Source organism: Coregonus lavaretus (assembly GCF_964263955.1).
Source record: "Coregonus lavaretus genome assembly, contig: HAP1_SCAFFOLD_514, whole genome shotgun sequence".
In the NCBI taxonomy this organism is placed as follows: domain Eukaryota; kingdom Metazoa; phylum Chordata; class Actinopteri; order Salmoniformes; family Salmonidae; genus Coregonus; species Coregonus lavaretus.
This window is the reverse complement of record NW_028156187.1, coordinates 89,785-115,666: the sequence shown is the minus strand read 5'-3', so window position 1 is coordinate 115,666 and position 25,882 is coordinate 89,785. Positions and strand designations below refer to the sequence as shown.

General features: G+C 46.4%; 2 protein-coding genes and 1 long non-coding RNA gene across 3 annotated transcripts; 1 reads left to right on the top strand and 2 right to left on the bottom strand.

Moving 5' to 3' along the window:
- Positions 1-125: 125 nt before the first annotated feature.
- On the bottom strand, positions 126-14,352 carry LOC311126683 (RNA exonuclease 5-like). Its single transcript, XM_084200675.1, has 18 exons — positions 14,263-14,352; positions 13,463-13,801; positions 13,126-13,252; positions 12,817-12,937; positions 12,562-12,669; positions 12,312-12,400; positions 11,971-12,086; positions 11,704-11,842; positions 11,251-11,345; positions 10,903-11,005; positions 8,014-8,114; positions 7,795-7,903; positions 6,209-6,322; positions 5,209-5,346; positions 2,933-3,028; positions 1,897-2,524; positions 1,283-1,574; positions 126-827 (listed from the first exon to the last, which is right to left on the bottom strand). Exons 2-18 carry the CDS (start codon positions 13,693-13,695, stop codon positions 725-727), a joined length of 2,712 nt encoding a protein of 903 aa, XP_084056801.1. The 5' UTR covers positions 13,696-13,801; positions 14,263-14,352; the 3' UTR covers positions 126-724.
- On the top strand, positions 13,796-21,446 carry LOC311126668 (uncharacterized protein; the record flags this gene model as incomplete). Its single annotated transcript, XM_084200660.1, has 8 exons — positions 13,796-13,814; positions 14,987-15,067; positions 15,207-15,334; positions 15,597-15,750; positions 17,193-17,293; positions 17,389-17,470; positions 18,469-18,557; positions 19,509-21,446. The coding sequence occupies 8 exons, from the start codon at positions 13,796-13,798 to the stop codon at positions 21,444-21,446; spliced, it is 2,592 nt and encodes an 863-aa protein (XP_084056786.1).
- A 1,076-nt stretch (positions 21,447-22,522) lies between these two features.
- On the bottom strand, positions 22,523-23,935 carry LOC311126680. Its single transcript, XR_014613059.1, has 2 exons — positions 23,893-23,935; positions 22,523-23,797 (listed from the first exon to the last, which is right to left on the bottom strand). It is a non-coding gene; the product is annotated as an uncharacterized lncRNA (long non-coding RNA).
- Between the last annotated feature and the right edge of the window lie 1,947 nt (positions 23,936-25,882).

Below are 25,882 nucleotides of genomic sequence, written 5' to 3'. Positions count from 1 at the left end.
AACATCCGTTTCCGCCATCTTCCTTCCGAGGAAGCCTTCAAAATAAGACTAGAATGAGTTCTACGTTCTACTCGATGATAGGATGAGTTATACATGTAGCAGACAGTAGAAGGAAGCTCCCCATTAAACAACAATCACCCGTTTATTAGATGGACGTGACAAAGACAATACAAGGCATCACGTGATTCAGATCAGAAGCATAAAATACAGGTCAAACACAGTGAGTTTATGTCCGAAATGGCACCCTAATAATCCCTATATAGTGTTTTGCCAGGACCCATAGGGTGCCCATAGTGCACACTACATAGGGAATAGGGTGCCGTTTCAGACACCTCCTGTGTTTTTCCTTCAGTTCCTTGCCTCTGTACAAAACTCCTGTCCAGCCTGTACTGAACAAAACATATCGAGCACTCGCAAGTAGACTCATCTCTATATTTAAAAATAACTTCATATTCTCGTAGCCTATAGCTGTCTTTGTTACACAAGTTGCATCACTCCTGGGCTACAGCACACAAAGATGGTAAAACACGGTATCGCAGGGTTGCAAAAATATATTAACTGTTAACCCAAAATGTCCCGGTTTCCCAGAAATCTCAGTTGGAAGATTCACGAAATCAGGAGGGAATAAGCAGGAAATCCAGAATCCTCCAACCAGGATTTCTGGGAATCTTGGGAAGTTGCCGTATTTTTGCAATCCTATGCAGGTAGAAGCACGGCAGCGTGTTCACGTGTCAGGGAATTGGTCCGTGTTCAGATTGTGAGCGTGGTCACTGAGTGCTGCTGACCCCTGTTTGACCTCCAGGAAACACAGACCATCACCATGGGAACTGAAAAAGCAAACCGACAGCGTATTAGAATCCACCCCTCTCCGTTTAGAAAAACAACAGCCCATCCTGTGAAAACCCCTTTCCTCATCAGGGGTGTGTATTCACTAGGAACCCAGTGGAAGCAAAGGGACAAAACAGGGAGGGACTACCGTAACTAAACATCGTCCAAAAGGATACTCATTTTTGTTTTAGCAAAACGTTTTGCTACGGTGTGCACTAATGGATACATACACTTCTGGTGTGTCTAACATGACTTTGGCCCAATCCCAAATCAACCCCTAAGCACTTGTGGAGATCTGAGATGAGTTGACAGGTGTAAGAGATCTGGTAATGGCTCCACATTGACCTCTGATAGGCTAGGTGATATCACCATATTGCTCATACCAATTCAAGCCTCTCAGATCTCCATAAGTGCGTAGGTGATGATTTGGGATTGGGTCAGTGTCTTTCCTCACCTGTTGTGCCCAGGCAGCAGTACGATGCTGAGGGTGTTGTCAGGTAGAGATCTGAACAGCTTCCCCACGCGCCGGTCCAACTTCCTCATCACACACGCCACTTCCTGTTCCTCTCTTCCAGTTTCCTGTGAGGACTCGTCCGGCGTCTCTCTGTCGGACCCAGTCGTCGTCATCATAGTAACCCAGGAGCACAGGTGGGGCGGAGTCAGGGCTCTGCGGGTGCTCACCTTCCTGTCCCAGAGTTCCACAGGTGAGCTAAGGACCGCGTCCACTGTGTCAGGACTATCATACTCTGAAAAATATACACATACACTTTAATATGATTATTAACAAATTGCATATCGTGTTTGGAAATCATACAACTAAAATTCAACAGCTAAAATTACACACAGGTCATTGATGATGGGCGGCAAGTAGCCTAGCGGTTAGAGCGTTGGGCCAGTGACTAAAAGGTTGCTGGTTCGAATCCCCCGAGCCGACAAGGCTCTGTCTGTGCCCTTGAGCAAGGCACTTAACCCTAATTGCTCCTGTAAGTTGCTCTGGATAAGAGCGTCTGCTAAATGACTAAAATGTAAAAAATAAATGATATTGGTACATGTGAAGCATTGACTCACTTAAGAAAGCATGTCTCCTACGTTTCTGTTTCCCAGAGTGCTTTGCAGGAAGAATTACGCCCTTGACCGCTCCGTACCGTCCGAAGGCCTCACGGAGGTCCTCTTCACAGAGTCCGGCAGTCTTAGCCTGTAGCCTCGCTCCAACCTTGGCTTCGGCTGCTATCTCTGCTAGCATAGCTTTCGCTTTGAGCAGAGTTCCATTGACTTCAGCTGAGAGCTCTGCTAGCTTAGCAAATTTTGCTTTAGCATGTAGCCCGGGTCCATTCGCTTCTGCTAGCTTAGCTTTAGCATTTAGCAAAGTTCCATTGACTTTCTCTAAGAGCCCTGAATGGTTCGCTTTAGCGTGTAGCCTAGCTCTATTGACCTTATCTGGGAGTGCTGCTACGTTAGCATTTAGCCCAGTGCCATTGAATTTAGCTGCTGCGTTAGCATTTAGCCAAGTCTCATTGACTTTAGCTGCTGCGTCAGCATTTAGCCCAGTCCCATTGACTTTGGCTGCAAGCCGTGCTGTTTTAGCGTTAGCCTTTAGCCCTGCGGCGTAGATGACGTTATCATTTAGCGGGTCGTCCTGCAGGCAACTCAGAAAGACGTCCAGATCCAGCGTGGACTCCTTTACAGGTCTTTGGACCTAACAGGCAGGAGAGAGATATAACACACATTAGATTTACATTCAGAAAGAGCATGAGCAACAAGACAGAAGGGTGAATTACTGGGAGCAAAGGTCAGAGGTCGAAGAGGGAGAAATTAGAACGAGTATATAAGGAAAGGGAGAGAGAGTGGGGAAAGAGACACAGACAGAGAGGCAGGGTAGAAAGCGATAGCGATTGAGAGAGACAAAGCGAAGAAAGAGTCAGTTAAACCAGACAGAGATGCATATTGAAGGGGTTACGAGAGAGAGACGTAGACAGAGAGACAGTCAGATAAACCAGACAGAGATGCATATTGAAGGGGTTACGAGAGAGAAACATAGACAGAGAGACAGAGTAAGAGAGTCAGATAAACAGAAAACGAGAGAGAGAGCGGTATCGATCCAGACCTTGATGATGTGTCCGTTGTGTAGCAGTGTTCCGTTGAGCATCTCTACAGCCAGCACAGCTCCCTCCAGCAGCTCAAACTCTACCTCTGCATGCATCTGAAAAGGCATCACAGGGTCACAGGTGAAAGGTCAAACTCGAATTTATGAGGCACTTATACTCATAGGAAAGTAATTTTGATCACTGGTCGACAACTCTGGTCCTCATCAAGACTTTGATGAGTGGAATCAGGTGTTCGTGCTGGTCCGATGAAGCGGATGCTAAGCTACTGTTTCACTAAGCACAGACTGGAATCTGTTCCAGGATTCATATGATAACATTGAGGAGTTTAGCACATCAGTCACTGGCTTCATTAATAAGTGCATCGACGACGTCGTCCCCACAGTGACCGTACGTACGTACATACTCCAACCAGAAACCATGGATTACAGGCAACATCCGCATTGAGCTAAAGGCTAGAGCTGCCGCTTTCAATGAGCGGGACATTAATCCGGAGGCTTATAAGAAATGGCGCTACGAGCTCCGACTAGCCATCAATACAGGACTAAGATCGAATCCTACTACGCCGACTCTGATGCTTGAGGGATGTGGCAGGGCTTGCAAAACTATCACAGACTACAAAGCCAAATCCAGCCACGAGCTACCCAGCAACACAAACTTACCAAACGAGCTAAATTGACTGTGCTGACCGGCAGCCAAGTGTCTTCACTGACATTTTCAACCTAAGCCGGTCTGTAATACCAACTTGTTTCAAGCAGGTTGACGGGCCGGCTCCAGGCGGTGAGGGTAGGCAACAACACATCCGCCACGCTGACCATCAACACAGGGGTCCCTCAGGGGTGTGTGCTTAGTTCCCCCCTGTACTCCCTGTTCACCCACGACTGCGTGGCCGCGCTCTACTCCAACACCATCATCAAGTTTGTTGACGACACGACAGGGGTAGAGCTGATCACCAACGACGCTGAAGCAGCCTATAGGGAGGAGGTCAGAGGCCTGGCAGTGTGGTGACAGGACAACAACCTCGCCCTCAACGTCAGCAAGACCAAAGAGCTGATCGTGAACTACAGGAAACGGAGGGGTGAACACACCCCCATCCACGGGGCTGTAGTGGAGCAGGTCGAGAACTTCAAGTTCCTCTGTGTCCACATTACTAAGGAATTAACATGGTCCACACACACCCACACAGTTGTGACGAGGGCACGACAGCGCCTCTTTCCCCCTCAGGAGGCAAAAAAGATTTGGCCTCAGATCCTCAAAGTTCTAAAGCTGCACCATCGAGAGCATCTTGACTGGCTGCATCACCGCTTGGTACGGCAACTGCAAGGCACCCGACTGCAAGGCACTACAGAGGGTGGTGAGTACGGGCCCAGTACATCATAGGGCCGAGCTCCCTTCCATCCAGGACCTTTTACACCAGGCGGTGTCAGAGGAAGACTCCCAGGCCACACATGCCATAGACTGTTCTCTCTGCTACCGCACAGCAGGCGATACCGATGCACCAAGTCTGGAACCAACAGGTCCCTGAACAGCGTCTACCCCCAAGCCATAAGACTGCTAAATAGCTAATCAAATTGCTACCCGCATTAACTCTCTTGCACTGACTCTATGCACACACACTGAACTCTACCTACACACTGAACTCTACCTACACACTGAACTCTACCTACACACTCACACATACTTACACCCTAGCACACACACTACATACGCCCACACACACACACGCATGCTGATGCCACACACACACACTTTTCACACACGCTGCTGCTACTGTTTTATATATCCTGTTGCCTAGTCACTTTACCCCTACTATATGTACATATCTACCTCAATTACCTCGTAACCCTGTACATCGACTCAGTACTGGTACTCCCTATATATAGCCATGCTATGTTATTCGTTATTCACTGTGTATTTATTCCTTGTGTCACTTCCTATATATATACACATTTTTATATATATATATATTTAACTCTGCATTGTTGTAAAAGGACCCATAAGTAAGTGTTTCACTGTCAGTCTACACCTGTTGTTTACGAAGCATGTGACAAATAAAATATGATTTGTATGGAACAAAAGCCTGCACCCATTGGAGATCCCTGGGCCAGTACTCATAAAGCCTCTCGGAGTAGGAGTGCGGATCTAGGATCAGTTTAGCCTTTTAGATTGTAATGAATGGACGGGGGGGGGGGGGGGGCCTGATCCTAGATCAGCACTACTGTGAGACGCTTTATGGATACGGGCCCTGGACTAGCGATCTTATTTTCAGGTCACGTACCCGCTGTGTAGCGTTCAGCAGCCTGACAGCTCGTACGGTTCCGCAGCTGCTGAACAGCCTCCTCACATCCCTCTCTGTGTAGTCGCTAGGCAACGGCCCTGCGAACACCACACACATCTCTCTCAGGCGCTGAGACATCTGGAACACACACCACGCACGCCACACACACCACACACACCACGCACGACACACACGAAGTTAATTTAGACAGATATGAAATCAACGCGTATACAGTTAGCCCCCCCTATTGGAATATAAAGTCATTACATCTGACAGTGATAGCAGTACTAGTTCAGTATACAGTTAGCCCCCCCTATTGGAATATAAAGTCATTACATCTGACAGTGATAGCAGTACTAGTTCAGTATACAGTTAGCCCCCCCTATTGGAATATAAAGTCATTACATCTGACAGTGATAGCAGTACTAGTTCAGTATACAGTTAGCCCCCCCTATTGGAATATAAAGTCATTACATCTGTCAGCAGTACTAATTCAGTAGTACTATATGATTATTATTTATCCGATTGATTGATATTATTTTAATGACATACACCATTTGGTGCCCAGCCCATATGTGCTTACACTAATCATCAAATACTTGCACACAAAATATATATATAGTGATGTCCATACCATGTGGTAGTGATAGATATGAGAGAGATACCGTGTGGTAGTGATAGATATGAGAGAGAGAGATACCGTGTGGTAGTGATAGATATGAGAGAGAGATAGATACCGTGTGGTAGTGATAGATATGAGAGAGAGATAGATACCGTGTGGTAGTGATAGATATGAGAGAGAGATAGATACCGTGTGGTAGTGATAGATATGAGAGAGAGATAGATACCGTGTGGTAGTGATAGATATGAGAGAGAGATAGATACCGTGTGGTAGTGATAGATATGAGAGGGAGAGAGATACCGTGTGGTAGTGATAGATATGAGAGGGAGAGAGATACCGTGTGGTAGTGATAGATATGAGAGAGCGAGAGATAGATACCGTGTGGTAGTGCTGGTCAGTAGAGATCATAGACTTCAGATGGTCAGAGAAGGAAGACAACTGGACAACGCTGAACGAGTGAGACTCTAGTCCTCTTTTAAAGGAAGACAGGACCTGGAGGAGAGAAGGAGGGATAGAGGTTAGGAGGGAGGTAGAGTGGAAGGATAGAGGGAGGGATAGAGGTTAGGAGGGAGGTAGAGTGGGAGGATAGAGGGAGGGATAGAGGTTAGGAGGGAGGTAGAGTGGGAGGATAGAGGGAGGGATAGAGGTTAGGAGGGAGGTAGGGTGGAAGGATAGAGGGAGGGATAGAGGTTAGGAGGTAGAGTGAAAGGATAGAGGGAGGGATAGAGGTTAGGAGGTAGAGTGAAAGGATAGAGGGAGGGATAGAGGTTAGGAGGTAGAGTGAAAGGATAGAGGGAGGGATAGAGGTTAGGAGGTAGAGTGAAAAGATAGAGGGAGGGATAGAGGTTAGGAGGTAGAGTGAAAGGATAGAGGGAGGGATAGAGGTTAGGAGGTAGAGTGAAAGGATAGAGGGAGGGATAGAGGTTAGGAGGTAGAGTGAAAGGATAGAGGGAGGGATAGAGGTTAGGAGGTAGAGTGAAAGGATAGAGGTTAGGAGGGAGGTAGGGTGGAAGGATAGAGGGAGGGATAGAGGTTAGGAGGGAGGTAGGGTGGAAGGATAGAGGGAGGGATAGAGGTTAGGAGGGAGGTAGGGTGGAAGGATAGAGGGAGGGATAGAGGTTAGGAGGGAGGTAGAGTGGAAGGATAGAGGGAGGGTTAGGAGGGAGGTAGAGTGAAAGGATAGAGGGAGGGATAGAGGTTAGGAGGTAGAGTGAAAGGATAGAGGGAGGGTTAGGAGGGAGGTAGGGTGGAAGGATAGAGGGAGGGATAGAGGTTAGGAGGGAGGTAGGGTGGAAGGATAGAGGGAGGGATAGAGGTTAGGAGGTAGAGTGAAAGGATAGAGGGAGGGATAGAGGTTAGGAGGGAGGTAGGGTGGAAGGATAGAGGTTAGGAGGTAGAGTGAAAGGATAGAGGGAGGGATAGAGGTTAGGAGGTAGGGTGGAAGGCTAGAGGGAGGGATAGAGGTTAGGAGGTAGAGTGAAAGGATAGAGGGAGGGATAGAGGTTAGGAGGTAGAGTGAAAGGATAGAGGGAGGGATAGAGGTTAGGAGGTAGAGTGGAAGGATAGAGGGAGGGATAGAGGTTAGGAGGGAGGTAGGGTGGAAGGATAGAGGGAGGGATAGAGGTTAGGAGGGAGGTAGAGTGGAAGGATAGAGGTTAGGAGGGAGGTAGGGTGGAAGGATAGAGGGAGGGTTAGAGGTTAGGAGGGAGGTAGGGTGGAAGGATAGAGGGAGGGATAGAGGTTAGGAGGGAGGTAGGGTGGAAGGATAGAGGGAGGGATAGAGGTTAGGAGGGAGGTAGGGTGGAAGGATAGAGGGAGGGATAGAGGTTAGGAGGGTGGGAAGGAGGGAGGGTTAGAGGTTAGGAGGGAAGTAGGGTGGAAGGACAGAGGTAGAGTACTTTTTCGTACTGGTCCCCCATGGGAATCGAACCCACAACCTACAAGTGACCCATTACACTTCTCACCTCTCTGTCTGAGCTGTGCCACTGCTGATTGGATAGAGCCAGGGTGATTTCAGCACGCTTCCCTATAAACAGGGCTGATTGGCCAGAACTCTTCAGGGCCTCGGCAAACCTGAGAGCGAGGGGGAGAGGAGATTCGGTGCAGATAATACAGACGCAGTAGTGTTGCTAATACAAGAGGAACCAGATATGGGAGAGAGAGGAAGGGTTTGTTGGTCACACCTGTTGTTGTTGTGTTTGTGTGTAGATGTTGATCTGTTGACAGGAGGCTGGTACATAGCAGGACTCCCACCCCACAGCTCTTCACAATACAGCTCCACTATCTGATAGAGAACACAGTCTGGTTATACAGCCTGGGAGTCTGGTTATACAGCCTGGGAGTCTGGTTATACAGCCTGGGAGTCTGGTTATACAGCCTGGGAGTCTGGTTATACAGCCTGGGAGTCTGGTTATACAGCCTGGGAGTCTGGTTATACAGTCTGGTTATACAGCCTGGGAGTCTGGTTATACAGCCTGGGAGTCTGGTTATACAGCCTGGTTATACAGCCTGGGAGTCTGGTTATACAGCCTGGGAGTCTGGTTATACAGCCTGGGAGTCTGGTTATACAGTCTGGTTATACAGCCTGGGAGTCTGGTTATACAGCCTGGGAGTCTGGTTATACAGCCTGGTTATACAGCCTGGGAGTCTGGTTATACAGCCTGGTTATACAGCCTGGGAGTCTGGTTATACAGCCTGGGAGTCTGGTTATACAGCCTGGGAGTCTGGTTATACAGCCTGGTTATACAGCCTGGGAGTCTGGTTATACAGCCTGGGAGTCTGGTTATACAGCCTGGGAGTCTGGTTATACAGCCTGGGAGTCTGGTTATACAGCCTGGGAGTCTGGTTATACAGCCTGGGAGTCTGGTTATACAGTCTGGTTATACAGCCTGGGAGTCTGGTTATACAGCCTGGGAGTCTGGTTATACAGCCTGGTTATACAGCCTGGGAGTCTGGTTATACAGCCTGGGAGTCTGGTTATACAGTCTGGTTATACAGCCTGGGAGTCTGGTTATACAGCCTGGGAGTCTGGTTATACAGCCTGGGAGTCTGGTTATACAGCCTGGGAGTCTGGTTATACAGCCTGGTTATACAGCCTGGGAGTCTGGTTATACAGCCTGGTTATACAGCCTGGGAGTCTGGTTATACAGCCTGGGAGTCTGGTTATACAGCCTGGGAGTCTGGTTATACAGCCTGGTTATACAGCCTGGGAGTCTGGTTATACAGCCTGGGAGTCTGGTTATACAGTCTGGTTATACAGCCTGGGAGTCTGGTTATACAGCCTGGGAGTCTGGTTATACAGCCTGGGAGTCTGGTTATACAGTCTGGGAGTCTGGTTATACAGTCTGGTTATACAGCCTGGGAGTCTGGTTATACAGCCTGGGAGTCTGGTTATACAGCCTGGGAGTCTGGTTATACAGCCTGGGAGTCTGGTTATACAGCCTGGGAGTCTGGTTATACAGCCTGGGAGTCTGGTTATACAGTCTGGTTATACAGCCTGGGAGTCTGGTTATACAGCCTGGGAGTCTGGTTATACAGCCTGGTTATACAGCCTGGGAGTCTGGTTATACAGCCTGGGAGTCTGGTTATACAGCCTGGGAGTCTGGTTATACAGCCTGGGAGTCTGGTTATACAGCCTGGGAGTCTGGTTATACAGTCTGGTTATACAGCCTGGGAGTCTGGTTATACAGCCTGGGAGTCTGGTTATACAGCCTGGTTATACAGCCTGGGAGTCTGGTTATACAGCCTGGGAGTCTGGTTATACAGTCTGGTTATACAGCCTGGGAGTCTGGTTATACAGCCTGGGAGTCTGGTTATACAGCCTGGGAGTCTGGTTATACAGCCTGGGAGTCTGGTTATACAGCCTGGTTATACAGCCTGGGAGTCTGGTTATACAGCCTGGTTATACAGCCTGGGAGTCTGGTTATACAGCCTGGGAGTCTGGTTATACAGCCTGGTTATACAGCCTGGGAGTCTGGTTATACAGCCTGGGAGTCTGGTTATACAGTCTGGTTATACAGCCTGGGAGTCTGGTTATACAGCCTGGGAGTCTGGTTATACAGCCTGGGAGTCTGGTTATACAGTCTGGTTATACAGTCTGGGAGTCTGGTTATACAGCCTGGGAGTCTGGTTATACAGCCTGGTTATACAGCCGGGGAGTCTGGTTATACAGCCTGGGAGTCTGGTTATACAGTCTGGTTATACAGCCTGGGAGTCTGGTTATACAGCCTGGGAGTCTGGTTATACAGCCTGGTTATACAGCCTGGGAGTCTGGTTATACAGTCTGGTTATACAGCCTGGGAGTCTGGTTATACAGCCTGGTTATACAGCCTGGGAGTCTGGTTATACAGCCTGGTTATACAGCCTGGGAGTCTGGTTATACAGCCTGGGAGTCTGGTTATACAGCCTGGGAGTCTGGTTATACAGCCTGGTAATACAGCCTGGGAGTCTGGTTATACAGTCTGGTTATACAGCCTGGGAGTCTGGTTATACAGCCTGGTTATACAGCCTGGGAGTCTGGTTATACAGTCTGGGAGTCTGGTTATACAGCCTGGGAGTCTGGTTATACAGTCTGGTTATACAGCCTGGGAGTCTGGCTACACAGCCTGGTTATACAGCCTGGGAGTCTGTGTGTACCTGTGGTGGTCCAGTGTGTGTACCTGTGGTGGTCCAGTGTGTGTACCTGTGGTGGTCCAGTGTGTGTACCTGTGGTGGTCCAGTGTGTGTACCTGTGGTGGTCCAGTGTGTGTACCTGTGGTGGTCCAGTGTGTGTACCTGTCGTGGTCCAGTGTGTGTACCTGTGGTGGTCCAGTGTGTGTACCTGTCGTGGTCCAGTGTGTGTACCTGTGGTGGTCCAGTGTGTGTACCTGTCGTGGTCCAGTGTGTGTACCTGTCGTGGTCCAGTGTGTGTACCTGTCGTGGTCCAGTGTGTGTACCTGTCGTGGTCCAGTGTGTGTACCTGTCGTGGTCCAGTGTGTGTACCTGTCGTGGTCCAGTGTGTGTACCTGTCGTGGTCCAGTGTGTGTACCTGTGGTGGTCCAGTGTGTGTACCTGTGGTGGTCCAGTGTGTGTACCTGTCGTGGTCCAGTGTGTATGAAGTACTGGGCCAGTTCCAGGGCAGCCTGGGCGTCCTCTGTGGGGTCATGACCCCTCCTCTCCTCTGTCTGGATCTGCTTCCTGTGGGGCACAAACATATGAGTAGGGTGAAGTTGCCCCTAGACATTGATCTTGGGTCAGTTTAGCTTTTTCCCCACTTAATGGTTCAGGTTAGGATTGGGGGCGAAGAAGCTGATCCTAGATCTGTACCTGGGGACACTTCACTCCAGAGCAGAAATACACACAAGCGTGCTGCAATTCCTACCTATTATAGAGCGCAGCAGTGTGTGTGTGTGTGTCTGTGTGTGTTGTGAGTGTGAACTCACTTGAGCACGGTCTCAGCCAGCACCTTGAGTTTAAACCTCTGTCCAAACTCTCTCCTGTACAACAGGGAGGTGTCAATCACATGGGGGTGGATCAGCTGGGAGGAGACAACACAACAGGTCAGGGGTCAGCTGGGAGGAGACAACACAACAGGTCAGGGGTCAGCTGAGAGGAGACGGGGTCGAAAATGTTTTGCAATGGAAAACAAAAAACAAGGTCCCTCCCCGTTTTGGCCCGTTTGGTTCCTTGTGAATACGACCCAGGTGTGTCTTCAGGAAAGTGAAACTGTCTGAGCGTTGAAGATAGAAATGAATAGAGCTGACATGATTCTCTATCATATCTGTTCTACACCATACATTTCTATTATATTCTCCTGAACAGGCCTCGGGCATTGCTGCTAGCCGCAATTGCAACCACTATCGTCATGGCTACATTGGTAAACCACGGCGACTCACATTCAGGGCCCTGAGGTCGTTGTCAAGGGAGTGGCCAACCAGGACCGCGTCCCGCGGCAACACCTTCTTGAGCTTTGATTGGACTTCCCTTAGGGTGGTGGTGATTGGCTGCAACATTGCACAGGTGATACCAGAGAACCTATCAGGGGAGAGGAGATGTTATGTACAGATATGGAGAAGCAGACACACACCACACACACGTAAACACACAGAGACACACACACACACACACTCAGAGACACACGTAAACACACACACTCAGCTTACTGTGTAAGGTAGTTTAAGATGCGGTTGGGAGGTTTGACCAGCTCGTCCAGAACACAGCTCCCTCTGCTGTCTACTAGAGAGATACGCGTCAGCTCGTTGCCCCGCTCTGTCAGACACTACACACACCGAACCACACACACGTTAGACACTAGAGAACAAATAACAATAACTAGAGAACAAAATGGAGGTTTCATCTTCTGTTAATAAAATCTATGAATGATATGACATGAATATGGGATGTGTCCCAAATGGCACCCTATTCCCTATATAGTGCACTACTTTTAACCAGGGCCCTATGGGGCCGGAATAGGGTGCCATTTGGGATACAGACATGTTCTCACCATCTCACAGTCCAGCCCATAGAGAGGACTACTGTCAGTCACACAGTCATCACTGTCTGTACACACAAAGCCCTCACTGCCAGGCATACCTGGAAAACACAAGACAGACATCAGAGAGAGAGTGGGACCTGTGAGTGTGTGTGTGTGTGTGTGTGTGTGTGTGTGTGTGTGTGTGTGTGTGTGTGTGTGTGTGTGTGTGTGTGTGTGTGTGTGTGTGTGTGTGTGTGTGTGTCCAGTGTGTGTGTCTCACCGTGGACAGGGAAGTGTTTCTTGATCATCTCCTCCTGGGTGAGGAGGTATCCAGTCAGCCCTCTGCTCTCCTGACCAAACTTCCTGATCACTGGGTGCCACCGCAGACCTACACACACACACACGTCATGGGTGGGATCTGAAACCCTGTCTCCCACTCCGGAAATCAACATCTTAACCATTAGACCAAGAGGAAATTCCCCCTTGGGCCGAGGGTGACCGATATTAAGTGGCAGGCAGGGCTACTCATACACACCTCCCTCTGGCTGAGCACTCGTCTGGTCTCCTAGCGCACCAGCGGGACTACTGTTGCCAACAACTTCACTGCTGAATATTCCAGAAATCACGTTGCCAGGCGATGGAGTGTAACTGTGTCTCTGAGGTCAGAGGACATTGATGGAGTCAGGATTCATATCAATGGCGGAATCTTATGCAATATGACTGACAGGGTGTGTCCCAAATGTCACCCTATTCCCTATATAGTGCACTACTTTTGACCTATACGGTTCTGTTCAAAAGTAGTGCACTATATAGGGAATAGGGTGCCATTTGGGCATAGACTTACAGAGGTGTACTTGGTGCGGAGGTGTTTGAAGTACAGGTAGTGTCTGTAGAAGTGGGCCTGGCTCAGTCCTTCTAGAACCACCACGCTCACCCCTGATACCTTTCTCTGGTGGTGGAGGTGACACCAACTGAGACGGGTACAAGACAATAACATGTTAGCACTTATCAATCAACATACATACCTATCTATCATGTTATTGTTGTGGCAGAATGTTTGCTTCCGTTCCTGTCGTGATGTCCATCCCTATGGAGTAGTGTTGTTGCCTTGAGAGTCTAGACTCTGATCTAAGATACGTTTTTATGTCTTTTTTTGTTGTTGTAGTAGCTAGCTAACATACCTGGGTTGTTTCAGCCCACCGGTTTTCCCCAGAGCAGCAAACTGAAGCAGTTCCGTCAGATCTTTCAACGTGACCGGTTCCTGGAGACGGTCAAACGGCAGCGTGAGCCGTGGGGGACGGGAACGGTGCTCAGACTCTGGAACTCCGTTACGGTCTATCTCTTTCACTCGTTTACTGCTCTCTGGTGTTGGGGAAGGTTCCCTCTTTCTCTTGAGACAGACTGGTGACGCCATGCTTAGGGGAGTCCCAGGTTTGATGAAGGAAGGTTGTTGCTCCGAGATCAAGTCCTCATGAACTGTGTTGGTTGGCTAGTTGTAGTGACTCAAACTGGACATGGATCTGAGTGAAGAAAGTAAATTATTGTTGAGTCAATTATGCCATCCTAGCTTCAAGTCAATATTTCTCGAAAATATTACGTTATATTAGAATATTTAGGACAGTTAGTTTAGCTGGCTAATTTATTAATCCTGGTTTTATGGAACAGACCCTGGATCACCCAAAGGAGTTTTCAGAAGAGAAATCTAGCTAGCTAGATCATATCCTAGCAACAGTCCCAACTGTGACAAAATTCAGTTAAATGTTATTTCCTAATTGATTAATTATGTGTTATGTCGTTGATACTGATCGAACTCCAGATGTGTACACACTACTGCATCTCGACATCACGTTGAAGTGATCGTGACTTGTTTATTTACACAACCACAACAATCATACATAACGCGAACAATAAGTAAATAAAGTAGCATGTCCGAAGTCCACTAACAAGTTACAGTGTGACTAGTGCAAATAAAGATCAATACCTCGTAGTGGGTCAATCTGTGTCGTGAAGTTTTCCGGCTTCGCCTCACACGTTTCAAGGTTTCCATGCTGCTGGTCGATCATCGCGTCCTGCTCGAAAACGATTATTTTTCCTTTCAGCCCAAACCAGTCGAGCGCAGCAGAGTAACAGATGTGACGAGCCGAGGATTCAAAAAGTTAACCGCGAATCCAACACTGCTTTGTTATGAAGTTTTATGCGATATTTTAACTTGATACTTTATATTTGAAGTCATACTTTGGTTGTTACATTGTTAACATTTAATGTACACTATTCGTAACGAAGTTGTGTCCGTGGCCTGAAGAAAACGACATGTCTACAAAGAAACTGGCGAAGTAAGTAACGTTAGCTAGCTTTGTAGCTAAAAGATATCCAGACAGCCAGGCATGCTAGCCGAGAAACAATGTAATTCAAATGCCGACTTGCCATGATTCTCATGAAAATATAGTTTTTAGCGCTTCCATGAACATGAAAGTACAAAGATTAATATTCACAGTAGCAGGGGGTGACAAAACTGATGGGATGATGTCTTCCATAACAAAACAGACAACTAGGGTTCGTGAGGAAACGCAGCCAGTCATCAACTGGACAGAAGAAACTACTAACATCTAGTAAGAGTCTTTTAAAACGCCCTACATTTTTTGATTTCTGCTTGAATCAATGGCATCTCATTCAACTTCCATCACTTTTGACTTTCTACTTTCCAGATCAAATATTCCCATATCTGATTGTCATTGACTTCGAATCCACATGTTGGAGAGCGAGGAACAGCTATGGGCAGGAGATTAGTAAGTATACAGTACTTTGATGACAATATTTGTGGTAATATCATACCTACATACTGAAACATCACTCCTTTTTTTTGTCCCCTCTCTCCCCCTCCTACCTCTCTCCATCTCCCCTCCCCAAATCCCCTCCCCCATCTAGTTGAGTTTCCTGCTGTTCTCCTGAACACCTCTACAGGTGAGGTGGAGTCAGAGTTCCATACGTACGTTCAGCCGCAGGAGCACCCCATACTGTCTGACTTCTGCACCGAGCTCACTGGAATCACACAGGTATACACACACACACACACAGATGCACCCTCTCCATGCAGACATATATGCCCTTCTCCCCTGTGGCCAGTTCAACAGGATGGTACAGTCAGAATATTTTAAGCATTAGCAAACATCCGTGTGTGTGTTTTTCTTCTGGTTTAAACATGACAACAACAGTATTTTTAGTGTTAGAAAACATCCATGTTTCTCTTCTACAGGCCACTCCACATCTGTCCCACTTCTCACACACACTAATGTTTGTTATTCATTTTGTTTCCAGCAACAGGTGGAGGCCGGGGTTCCCCTCCACATCTGTCTGTCCCGGTTCTCCCGGTGGCTGTCGACTCTGGAGCACCAGAGGGGTGTGGTCTTCCCCAGGGACCAGAGGGCTCCAGCCGTGGAGCGGCGCCCCTGTGCCTTCGTCACCTGGTCAGGTATAGTAGCTTAGGATAGGAAAGGTTACCCGGGTCACCTTCAAATAGGAGGAAACGTTTAGAAATTCTTATTTTCCTCTGTAGGCCCAGTACTCATACCTGACCAAAAAAAACAATCACATTTTATTTGTCACATACACGTGTTTAGCAGATGTTATTGCGGGTGTAGCGAAATGCTTGTGCTTCTAGCTCCGACAGTGTAGTAATATCTAACAATTTCACAACATATACCCAATACACACAAATCTAGTAAGGAATTTAAGAATATATACATATATGGACGAGCAATGACAGAGCCGCATGGACTAAGATACAGTAGAATATTGTTGCCTTTCCAGTGTATTCTTTGTTAAAATTGAGATAGAATAAGGAAATGTTCACACTTTAGTACAGTCTCAAACATTTAATGGGGATAACCATGTTCAACTGGATTGGTTGGTTGATTCTGTCTTGTATTGTTCCAGACTGGGACCTGGCGGTGTGTCTGCTGTATGACTGATGGATGGATTATCTGTGTTCTATTGTTCCAGACTGGGACCTGGGGGTGTGTCTGCTGTATGACTGATGGATGGATTATCTGTGTTCTATTGTTCCAGACTGGGACCTGGCGGTGTGTCTGCTGTATGACTGATGGATTATCTGTGTTCTATTGTTCCAGACTGGGACCTGGCGGTGTGTCTGCTGTATGATTGATGGATGGATTATCTGTGTTCTATTGTTCCAGACTGGGACCTGGGGGTGTGTCTGCTGTATGACTGATGGATTATCTGTGTTCTATTGTTCCAGACTGGGACCTGGCGGTGTGTCTGCTGTATGACTGATGGATTATCTGTGTTCTATTGTTCCAGACTGGGACCTGGGGGTGTGTCTGCTGTATGACTGATGGATGGATTATCTGTGTTCTATTGTTCCAGACTGGGACCTGGGGGTGTGTCTGCTGTATGATTGATGGATGGATTATCTGTGTTCTATTGTTCCAGACTGGGACCTGGGGGTGTGTCTGCTGTATGATTGATGGATGGATTATCTGTGTTCTATTGTTCCAGACTGGGACCTGGCGGTGTGTCTGCTGTATGACTGATGGATGGATTATCTGTGTTCTATTGTTCCAGACTGGGACCTGGGGGTGTGTCTGCTGTATGACTGATGGATGGATTATCTGTGTTCTATTGTTCCAGACTGGGACCTGGGGGTGTGTCTGCTGTATGACTGATGGATGGATTATCTGTGTTCTATTGTTCCAGACTGGGACCTGGGGGTGTGTCTGCTGTATGATTGATGGATGGATTATCTGTGTTCTATTGTTCCAGACTGGGACCTGGGGGTGTGTCTGCTGTATGACTGATGGATGGATTATCTGTGTTCTATTGTTCCAGACTGGGACCTGGGGGTGTGTCTGCTGTATGACTGATGGATGGATTATCTGTGTTCTATTGTTCCAGACTGGGACCTGGGGGTGTGTCTGCTGTATGAGTGTAAACGGAAGCAGCTCCACAAACCTGATGTTCTGAACAGCTGGATAGACCTGAGAGCTACGTACAGGGTAGGTGTTGGTGTGTTGGTGTTGTGTGTTGGTGTTGGGTGTGTGTGTGTGTGTGTGTTAATGGTATCCCAGTCTAACTCATGTGTCTGTCTCAGCTGTTCTACAACAGAAAACCCAAGGGACTGAATGGAGCTTTACAGGATCTGGGGATTCAGTTCTCTGGACGGGAGCACTCAGGTACAAACACACACACAAACCAAAGGCATATCTCTAATTGCATTTATAGTGCTGAGCGATTAACAGAAATGTTGGTTATTTTGCTGTTTTTAAGCAACTAATTGACCAACGTCGGTTCAATTATTAGAATTCCATTTAGTTCGTTTTTTCCCTTCTGTGAGCTCAATGCGCACGTTGCAGTTCAAATGCAATAAATCGGATCCAGCCTAAACTGTGCAATGTAGTAGGGAATTGTAGTTTCCAACAGGCCAGTAATCTACATAGTTTAGCACATAAAATATGGTAATTAACTACAATAACCATAGTCCATTGCTCATCTACTTGTCCAGTCTGTGTTTATTTTATGCCCTGCTACGGAAGAGGCAGAAGAGCACAGCTGTTGCTTCGTGAGGTTTCTCTACCTGAAAATACATGATCTAAGTGATTGATAGTCGGTGTTCAGCAGTCATAAAAGTCTGCCTTATTTAATTTGAAGAACTACTAAAATAGTGATTTTGTCAGACAGCAGCTCTATAGAGATGAGATGATGACTTGGAATGAAATGAGTCATCAAATAAAACAAATGTAATATACACAACAACTGGAATATTTTATTAAAGTAATGTGAATAAATGGTTAATAAGTGATAAGCAGTAATGGGCAGTCACTACCATCATGGGACTTTTATTAATAGTTTTATTCTGTGTTGTTACAGCATTCAACCCAAATAATCGAAAACCGTGATTATTTTTTAATAATCGAACCGAAACCGAACCATCCTCAAAAAGCACTAATCGCTTAGCACTAGTCATTTAATAACATTATGATCAAAACATACACACAAGACTCCAGTCATCCTTGTCAGTTACTGTGAATAATAAAATAATATTGTTTGAAGGTCTGGACGACGACCATAACACAGTTACAATGAATAACATTAATATAAAACAACATTCATATTTCTCTTCAGCATTTTTGAAAATCTTGGCACAGAAATAGTTGTTGAATGTTATTTGCAGGTCTGGACGACGCCCGCAACACGGCCCACCTGGCCTGGAGAATGATGAGGGATGGCTGTGTGATGAAGATTACGCGCCGTCTGGAGCGGGTGAGTGGCTTCCTGACCAACCCCCAGTTCTAACGACCCCACCGTGCTGACGACCCCCGGCCTACTGTACTACGCCCCTAAAGACTAACACAGGGGCGACCTACATCGAACCCTTGGATTTCTGTCAACGCCCCAGAATACCCACTCCTCCTCCCGTAAAGACTCATGCAGGTGACTCTCCCCCGTTCCATACACACCTGGGTCGTATTCATTAGTGAAAATGTAAAAGGTTTTGCAATGAACATTCGTTTCTTATTGGAGTTCAGGAAGTCACTCCTTGTTTCGGGTCAGTTTTCTTCCAATTGGTTTCTAGTGAATATGACTCGTCTCCTCTGTTTACTAGACTGACTATCAATAAAGTTTGTCCAAAATGTTTTGACTTGGGCTTCCCGAGTGGCGCAGCGGTCTAAGGCACTGCATCGCAGTGCTAGAGGCGTCACTACAGACTTGGGTTCGATCCCAGGCTGTATCACAACCAGCCGTGATCGGGAGTCCCATAAGGCAGGGCACAATTGGCCCAGGGTCGTCCGGGTTAGGGGAGGGTTTGGCCCAGGGTCGTCCGTGTTAGGGGAGGGTTTGGCCCAGCGTTGTCCGGGTTAGGGGAGGGTTTGGCCCAGCGTTGTCCGGGTTAGGGCAGGGTTCGGCCGGGGGGGCTTTCCTTGGCTCATTGCGCTCTAGCGACTCCTTGTGGCGGGCCGGGCGCCTGCAGGCTGACCTTGGTCATCAGTTGAACAGTGTTTCCTCCGACACATTGGTGCGGCTGGCTTCCGGGTTAACCAGGCGGGTGTTAAGAAGCGCAGTTTGGCGGGTCATGTTTCGGAGGACTCATGTCTCAACCTCCCGAGCCCGTTGGGGAGTTGCAGCGATGAGATAAGATCGAAAAAGGGGTTCAAATACAAAAAAATACAACAACAAAAATGTATTGATTTATTTTATTTGTTTACCTCTTAGGCGCCTTTGAAAACCAAACCCCTGTTTGGAAATGGGAACGCGCCAGGGAATGGTTGTCCTGGCAACAAGAGGGATAACAACACCTCTGTCAAAAACCCCTCCAAGACGACAGAGATCGGCGGCCATCTGGAAAATCATCCCAACAGCAAGCCAGTTAGCAACACAGACGTTGTTGAAACACGACCCAAGCCTTCAGACAACATGGTTCCCAACACAGAGGTGAATTCCAACTTAACCGCTGAACCTGTTCAGTATCAGAGTATTGTTTCACCAAAGACCCTTCTAAATGGCCTGACCACTCCAATGTGTGGTAGTAGCAGCAGAACAGTTCGAATAGGAACGATACGGTCCGTCTCCTCTCCTATGACTTTCAATATCCCCTCTCCTCACCACAACATCAACAGCCTCGTTCTGGTCTCCACCACTGTGAATTGCAATACATATCTACCCCAGCCAGACCCGACCCTTGACCCGGAAACAGGAAGCATGGAGGAGGAAGTGCCCATCTTGGTGGAAACGGAGTCGTGCAGTTCGTATGACGACGTGGCGTTGGAGGAGGACTGGGATGTCATGGTTGGTGACGAGGCTTCTGTTGCTGACGTGTACACAGAGAACGAGAGGTTTGAGGTGGACGATACCTCGGTCTATGGGAGGACCTTGCTGTGTCCGGGCCCAGTACATTCAAATCCTGGTGGAGGTCCAACCAACAGTGGGCCTAGTTCCAAGACCACCAACACACCCTGCCAACATCTGACCAGCCTGGTACACAACACCGATACCACAACATCCTCCAGTAGCTCGGTGTCTTTGAAAGCTAAGACAACGAGGACCCACAACACCTCTGCACCCAATAGTTTGTCCAGTTTTTCTTTTGCCAAACCCAGACCGGTTACCCATGGCTCAAACCTCTCAGATACGCGGTCAAGACTGAATACGGAAACGTCAAAAAAGTCCTTTGTGATCTACAAGGACGAATCAAGAACATCCTCCAGTTCTGCAAAAACGGAGACGACAAGGATCTACAACTCCTCTGGGTCCAATAGTTCATGCAGTTCCTCCTTTAACAAACCCAGACCTGTTACCCATGATTCCAACCGCTCAGATACACGGTCAAGACTGCAAAAGGCAACATCAAACAACTCCTTTGTGATCTACAAGGACAAGCCAAGAGCCTCAAATACCTCTTCTACATCCAGCATTTATATCACATCCAATACCTCAACAGCATCCCATCCTTCCTTTGCCAAACCCAGAACAGTCATCCAGAACTCCAACCTCCATGCTACACGGTCAAGACCGCTCACAACAAAAAACCCTGCTGACGCCTTCACATCCAAGTCCTCTACTACAACCCTTCCCAATCCTTCCTTCACTAGACCCAAACCAGTTACCACCAGCAGTGACTCTAACCTCTCTGCTTCACACACGCAGACACCAAACGGCTCTGCATCCAATCCTTCCTTTGCCAGGCCCAGACCTGTCGTCCATAACCCTAACCCATCGACCTCACGTTCAAGGCTGCACACAGAGACGCCAAACGCATCTTTCACGATCCACAAGGCCTCCTCTTGCCTCTCCTCCTCCGTCTCTCGTCCTTCTGTCGGTGGATCGTTCTCCATCCTCTCCTCGTCCGTTAACCGGTCCTCGTTCCCGCTGACCCGCAGCACCAAGATCACGGCCCCGCTGTGCGACTGCGGGCGGCGAGCCAAGCGTCTAACGGTGTGTAACGGCGGTCCGAACCACGGCCGAGCGTTCTACTGCTGTGCGGTGCGTAAACCCGGCCCCGGGGGGACCAGGAAGGGATGTGAGTTCTTTAAGTGGGAGTCTGCTCTCCTCCAGGCTAAGTCACCAGCCTCCGCTGCCGCCTCCATCGCTCTGTGTTTTGGTCTCAACTCCAGTGTTGTTCGTCCCCTGTCATCATCTAGAACGAGCTATTAGTTAGCTGGAGAATCTCAATAGCGTTTCCTTCATTCCTCAGTTCCCATTGGACTTCATTCCTCAGGACCCATTGGACTTCTCATCCAATGGGTTTTGAGGTGGCGAGGAGAGCGGACACGAGGAATCTAGGAAATACAATTGAGATTCTCCTCTAGATTCTCCTAACAAAGGTGTCATATTGAAACTGTACTTTATGAATATGTATGATGCGTGTTATTTGAGTATATGATTTATTATGTCCACATACTAAATCTGGTGCATTCATTGACCAATCCCCTATACGGTTTCTAAATAGAATTGATCCTCATAATGTGAGATGTCATGATGAAATGTAAAATACTTTTTAGGTCAGCAGTTACAATTAAAGATGTGATGAATTTTATTACATGGGTTCTATTGTTGTAAATAGTAACAGTTGGAGTCGGACCAAAAATGGAAATTATAAATGTTTTATGTTCTAACATAAGGACGGAATTGCACATATTGCAAATTGTCCCTCTTGGCGCCCTGTACTAGAGCCGCCAACATTTGCATGCGCAACAATAGTGGAATCGGCGGTTCTCCTTCAAAATGAACTGTGAATAATGAGTGAGAAAGTTAGTGGGTCAAAGATCATACCCCCAAGACATGCTAACCTCCTGTTTTTGGTAATGGTGAGAGGTAACCATGTTTTGGGGGTATGATCTTTGACTCTCATAATTCATTCAGGATTATCCGTAATCATGGTAGCGTCCACATTCATGTGAAAGTGTTTAGGATTTTTTTGTTTTTGTTACTCCAAAATGACACTTATTTACCATTCATTTCTATTGGGCACAACATCATCTCAAACACAACCAAAACGAACTGCAAATGCATCCCAACAAGTTTGTAGAGTCACACGCTTGATGTAGTCATTGCGCGCTAGGAATATGGGACCAAATACTAAACTTTTGACTACTTTATAAGAATCTTTAGGGGTGTCCAAATTTTTTTTTTAATGATTACTTGTTAAATGAAAATCTCTTTCTCCTGAGCAATTGTATTAGTATAACATAATATCATTTCCCAAATGTTTTAAGCATACAATACAGCTCAGTATTTGAATTATTTATTTTATACAGTCATCATTGCTCATCTTTAACAAGGGTGTCAATAATTTCGCACCCCACTGGTATATATGGCGTTACTTCATGGGGGACTGAGGACTAAATACCCAGAAGCCCTTTCTGCTCCATTGGTCCCAATTTAATAGACTATTAGGACTAGAAACTACATATTGGCTTCTAGAGGGAAAAAAATATTCCATGTGCCGAAGTCAAAAGTGCGGTTGGAATCACTTAGTAGGGTCTGTAGAATCTAATACGTGTGGCTCAGTTGGTAGAGCATGGCGCTTGCAACGCCAGGGTTGTGGGTTCGATTCCCACATGTAGCCTATGGAAACGTATGCACTCACTACTGTAAGTCTCTCTGGATAAGAGCAACTGCTAAATGACAAATGTATATGATATATGGTCTAGGCCTGCATTGGAACCAAGTGGGTGGAGTAGAAAGTGCTGCTGGGTATTTAGACCCCAGTCCCCCAAGAAATAACACCATATATAGATTCTACAGACCCTATTGAGTAATCCCAATCCCCTTTAACTTCAACACAGAATCATTTTTTCTCTACAGCCCAATATTGTGAATATACCAATCTGGACATTGTATTTTTCGATAGTGGTCTTAAATGTTTTTGAAGCATGTTTGTAATTGTTTCCATAAAGTACTCCTTGTATTTACTTATAATCACAAAAATGGACATTGATTATAATGTAATATCTTGTAATATATTTTTTAATTAATTATCCCAGTTGCAATGTTTTGAAATTCCGGGCTTTTATTTTGAAGGTTCGCTATTACCATACGCACGTGACGTCATCGTTTCTGCTTCTGGCAGAATACTAGTCAGAATGGCGTTTTTGAGAGCTAAAGGAGACCGGAATGACAGTATATTTTAAGGCCTAATTGTAGGCTATTTGGTTTCAGTTCTTTAACACAGCATCATTTGTCCTTGTCTTTAACTTGTTTCGAAGCGTCCCTTATGCCGTCTTTCACATCCTTTACTAAAGAATCCCGGAGTCTTCCGGCTTTTCTCCCCATCTCCCCGACGTTTTTAGGCAGTCCCGACGCCTCATGTTGTATCTGGCGAACTGTTTTGAACTTCAGCAGTTTGGTTGTCGCATCTTTTCCGGCAATTTTTGCCTTCATCAAGGCATAAACGGTGAGCTGTGCGGCCCGTCGTATAGGTCGCAACTCGGCCAGTTTTTCCACCACTTGCGCTTTGTTGAGCATAGCGGATAGAAGACGCTTCAACACCATGTTTCAACGATCTGTTTGGGAACAATACAATAACCTGACTTTATAATGTATTCAATCGGTAGGTATAGAGGAATGTGAAATTTAGATGCCTGTAAATGCATGCTACCTTAGCTGTCCCGTTCCGGACTCCGCGTTGCTTCTTCTTCGATAGTCCATCTATATGCAATGCGAAAGTTATTTTAGGTCCGTGTCGCCATCTCGTGTCACAGAGGTCCTGAAACATTTCTGAAATAAACTCATAAGGGTCGTTCCACCAATTCGGTGCCTTTTGAGATGTGGGGAAAAAACTAGATTTCACCTAATTTTAACATTTAGTCATAAAGAGCACATGTTCAACTTAATAAAAAACACGTTTTCCCATCTCAAGAGGTTAAATAAAAAAATAAGTGCCAAATAAAGTAACAGGGTTAATGATTTCATCTTAAATCAGCCATAAATCCCCTCCTGACAGGGGTAATGGAAGCTTGTTGTGTTAAACAGGGAGGGGCAATTGAATGCAAGCCCCTCCCTGTTTTTATTTTATTTTAATTAAAACATTTCTAGCCTGTCTATCTATGAGTAACAGGGTTGAAGTGTTATGCTCAACCCACTCAGTTTTCCACCACTAAACACCAGAAAATGCCAAAAAAGTGTAGAACCAGCTCACCTGCTTTTACACTATGATTTGACTATTACATAATGTTAAATGCTTATTTTGAATTATTTTTTTTCAAGGAATAGTTTCACCATATTAAGACGAGAGTTCAGTTCACGTAACAGGGTTGACCTTAGCACAAGGGACCTTTTTTTTTTTTTTTTTTACCTTAAAATGAATCACTAATCACATTAAATAAATATTAATCTTCAGAAATTCAAAACAACAAAATAACTAGGGTTTTACAATGATGGTAAAAACTTGGAGACGTGTGGGTTAAAATCAGTCACAGAGGGTGCACGGAGGGTCAAAATGCTGAATTTTGGCACTTTAGCACATCTTTATTCAAAACAAAAACAAAATTCTACCCAGGTGCATGTTTTGGTTTTTGCCCTAGCACTACACAGCTGATTCAAATAATCATCAAAGCTTGATGATGAGGACCAAGTTTGGAAAACCCTGATCTAAGTTACATAATAAAACAATTCCCATAAAAATCTGTCAGTTTAAGCTACAGATATCTGCATGGGCTGCGTCTCAATCCACCGCAACAGCCTATGTTGGCCTTCCGCATCTGTGGTGGAAGGTGGCTGAGCTACAGAGGTGTTTGTCAGACCATGAGACATCCCGAAAATCTGTCTTCTCACAAAAACGTCTGTAGCGTCACCGACTAGGTGAAAAATCTGTCGATGTGCCCTTGAGCAAGGCACTTAACCCTAATTGCTCCTGTAAGTCGCTCTGGATAAGAGCGTCTGCTAAATGACTAAAATGTAAATGTACTATGCTTTGAAACAGTGTGTTTTTCCTGATCTGGGATGACCAAGTTAACCCAGATGGTTACTTTATTTTGGTGGCGAGTGCTAGCATTAACATTGAGTGGAGATATATATTTTCAACAGTGCACATTTCATGGGTAAGTAATTAGAGCCCATTGAACAAAATCTCTCGGACACCAAGAGCGTCCACGAGGGGTCACGACCTTTGTGACAGTTGTTACTGAATCAGCTGAGAACAAACAAAAACAAAGTTGGTGAATTTAGTGGAAACCCATTTGTAACAAGCATTCGTTGTTACACCTTTGTAATTACAGACCGCAATTACCACCAGGTACATGTTGATATTACACTAACTATTGGTTGTTACTGTTAACCTCTACGGGATCGGTGTCTCGTATACGGGACGGTTGAGCTAATGTGCGCTAATGTGATTAGCATGACTGTTGTAAGTAACAGCAAACTTTCCAGGACATAGACATGTCTTATATGGGCAGAAAGCTTAAATTCTTGTTAATCTAACTGCACTGTCCAATTTACAGTAGCTATTACAGTGAAAAAATACCATGCTATTGTTTGAGGAGAGCGCACAACAACACAAAACGTATCACGGCAACCGGTTTGATAGTCGCCTCTGAAGGTAAATAATGTACATTCAGTAATCTTGCTCTGATTTGTCATCCTGAGGG

Coding starts and splice junctions, on each gene's coding strand:
- LOC311126683 (XM_084200675.1), bottom strand. CDS start 13,695: ATGGCGTCACCAGTCTGTCTCAAGAGAAAGAGGGAACCTTCCCCAACA. Junction 12,938..13,125: donor TCCGCACCAAGTACACCTCT/GTAAGTCTATGC, acceptor CTCTGACCTCAG/AGACACAGTTACACTCCATC. Junction 828..1,282: donor CTGCTGCCTGGGCACAACAG/GTGAGGAAAGAC, acceptor TTGCTTTTTCAG/TTCCCATGGTGATGGTCTGT.